Source organism: Triticum urartu, chromosome 4 (assembly GCF_003073215.2).
Source record: "Triticum urartu cultivar G1812 chromosome 4, Tu2.1, whole genome shotgun sequence".
NCBI classification, from domain to species: domain Eukaryota; kingdom Viridiplantae; phylum Streptophyta; class Magnoliopsida; order Poales; family Poaceae; genus Triticum; species Triticum urartu.
The window spans coordinates 496,223,838-496,226,840 of NC_053025.1; the positions used below are offsets into that span (position 1 = coordinate 496,223,838).

A 3,003-nucleotide genomic window follows, 5' to 3' on the forward strand; every position below is an offset into this window, starting at 1 on the left:
GGGAAAAGAAATGCGTACGTTGTAGATGTACCGCTGCCTGCACGACACAGCAAAGTGCGGGCGCGGTCGAGTGCTGCGCCCCTGTCTGGTCGCGCTCCACCTCCACTCCCGCTGCATGCCACGCAGCCATGGACCGGGTCTAGGCGACCACGTCCTGAGGCGTTAACCCAGCCCCGCAATCATGATTAGTCCCCCATTACGCTGCCCTCGAAACCATTTTTTATGAGTGTTTTATTAATATAATCGCTTCCTCCTTCGCTTTTTCCGCCCCTCGTTCGCTGCTTAATTAATGAGTAGGACTAGAAGCAGTAGCACGTCTGTACTCATTTGTCCGTTTGTTTATTCAACCCTGGAACCCAGCCACAGCCAGTTTGACGACCGCGCCCCCGCACCAGCATGAGTGCACCCGGTCCACATGCGCCAGCCAGCATCGCCAATCTTGAGGTGGAATGGACGGCGCAGGCAGCCCCACGCCGGTGGACCAGGTGAGGCGCGCCCAGCCAGTGGCCCGGCAGGAGCGTTGTGTCCATCGGTTACGGTGCAGCCGAGGGTGAAGAGAGACAAGACGACGACCTCCGCCTCCTCTTCTCGCCTCCGTTAGCTTGGTCTCTCTCGGCTCTCTCTATAACTCGCGTGCCTTTCTCTTTGGGCTCCTTCCTTTCTTCGCGTGCTCTGCAGCGCGCAAGAATCAAAAGGCGCCACCAGCGAGCGAGCGTGGCGCCGTAGACCGACCGCGGCGACACCGAAAGAGAGAGAGAGAGAGCGAGAGACAAGAATTAAAGCCAGCAGCCGGGCTGGTCTTTGGCGCAATCCTTGCGAATCCTCGCGAGATCCTGTTTTTGTTTGCCTTTCCGCGTAGGGGAGGGATTCCGCCGGGAATTTGTTGACCGGCATGGAGGAGGCCGAGGAGATGCAGGTGGAGCGGGTGCACGAGGACGCGGAGCACGGGGGCGCCGACGCCGACAAGCTCAACTACGAGATTTTCTCCATCCTCGAGAGCAAGTTCCTCTTCGGCTACACCGACCCGCACCAGCTCTGGCTGCCCAAGCCGCCGCCGCCACCGCCGGCGCAGGCGTCGCAGGCGGCCATGGCGGCCACGGGGAAGGCGGCGCAGCGCGGGAAGGTGTGCGTGCTCTGCGTTGATGGCGGCGGCGGCGGGCTCAGGGCGCTGCTCGCCGGCCGCGCGCTCGCGCACCTCGAGGCCGCGCTCCAGCGCGCCTCCGGGAGCCCCGACGCGCGCGTCGCCGACTTCTTCGACCTCGCCGCCGGCACGGGCGCGGGCGGCGTCTTCGCCGCGATGCTCTTCTCCACGCACTCGCGCGGCGCCCCGCTGTTCCGCGCCGAGGACACCTGGCGCCTTGTGGCGGACCACGCGCCCAGGCTCTTCCGCAGGCCCGCTGGCTCCACCTCCCTCTTCTGCCGCGCCAAGAAGCGCCCGCTCGCCGCGCCCACGGCGGCGCTCAGCGTCGCCATGAAGGCCGCGTTCGGCGAGGAGCTCACCCTGCGGGACACCATCAAGCCCGTGCTCATCTCCTGCTATGACCTCAGGTCGTCCGCGCCGCTGCTGTTCTCGCGCGCCGACGCCCTGGAGAGCGGGAGCTACGACTTCCGCCTCTCCGACGTCGGCCGCGCGGCCTGGTCGGAGCCCGGCCGCTTCGAGCCGGCCGAGGTGGCGTCGGTGGACGGCGTGACCTCCTGCGCCGCGGTGGACGGCGGGCCGACCATGGGCAGCCCGGCCGCCGCGGCCATCACGCACGTGCTGCACAACAAGCACGAGTTCCCGTTCGTGCGCGGCGTCGAGGACCTCCTCGTGCTCTCCATCGGCGGCTGCTCCGGCGCGGGCGGCTCCGGGGCCACCGCGGACGCCGACATCACGCGCATGCGCCGGTGGGGCCCCAAGGAGTGGGCCCGCCCCATCGCCCGCATCGCGGCCGATGGCGCCGCCGACCTGGTGGACCACGCCGTTGCACGCGCCTTCGGGCAATGCCACTCGTCCAATTACCTGCGCATTCAGGTGAGCAAGCATAGCAAATTCTCGGCCCGCCCGCCATTTATGGCATGTTGCACGGCCGTTTCCTTGGATGTTAATTAACTCTGGCGTGATCAGGCGAAGCGGGAGAGCATGCCGCCGTGCGGGCCGGACGGGGAGTACGACCCGACGCAGGCGAACGTGCAGGCGCTGCTCGCGGCGGCGGACGAGGCGATGAAGCAGCGCAACGTGGAGTCGGTGCTCTTCGAGGGGAGGCGGATCGGGGAGCAGACCAACGCGGAGAAGCTGGAGTGGTTCGCCGCCGAGCTCGTCGCCGAGCACCGCGGCAGGGGCTCCCGGATCGCGCCCACCGTCGCGTTCAAGCAGGCGCCGGCGCTGGGCTGAGCTGCGCTGGCTGGTGGCCGTGCACCGCCGTGCTGTGGAGCAAGGGTCGACGACATGTTGTAGGCCTCTCCTCGCTTTCTTTGGACGGAAAATTCTGCTGCACTTTTTACGTGGCAGTGTCAGTGTGGCATGGCATGGCATGGCTCCCTGAAGCATTTGCCATTGGGAAAATTCGAAGGTGAAAACATTGGAAGGAACATCCGCGATATACTCCAGATTCTTAGCTTCATTTCGACTTATTAGGATATATATGTAGCTGCCCCCGAATGCAGAATTATGCCCCGGCTGAAGTGGGCGTTTGAGTTGCGATATGATCCGCTGAAATGCAGTGGATACAGCTGCTGCGGTGCTGCAAGCACGGGCCTCCTCCGAACATAAATAAATCCTCCAGAGTTCATCTAAGCCAGCCCTGCGAATTTTCAGTACCAAACGATATTTGTCAGCTGGATGAAGTGTGTTCCATTTCAACGCTCATTTTACAATCAGAAAAAGACTTCTGTTTTCTGCATTCCGTCCATGTCTATTAATCTCATAGTTGAGTCCACGTCTTAAAGCGCATGTAGTGTAGTGGCTTTTCTGCCTGTTGTGGCATTATTTTCAGATAGGCCGACGCATAACTGATCGAAACA

General features: G+C 63.1%; 1 protein-coding gene across 1 annotated transcript; it reads left to right on the forward strand.

The window, feature by feature from the left end:
* Nucleotides 1–578: 578 nt before the first annotated feature.
* On the forward strand, nucleotides 579–2,776 carry LOC125552252 (patatin-like protein 6). Its single transcript, XM_048715746.1, has 2 exons — nucleotides 579–2,014; nucleotides 2,108–2,776. The coding sequence occupies exons 1-2, from the start codon at nucleotides 893–895 to the stop codon at nucleotides 2,372–2,374; spliced, it is 1,389 nt and encodes a 462-aa protein (XP_048571703.1). The 5' UTR covers nucleotides 579–892; the 3' UTR covers nucleotides 2,375–2,776.
* The last annotated feature ends 227 nt before the right edge of the window (nucleotides 2,777–3,003 follow it).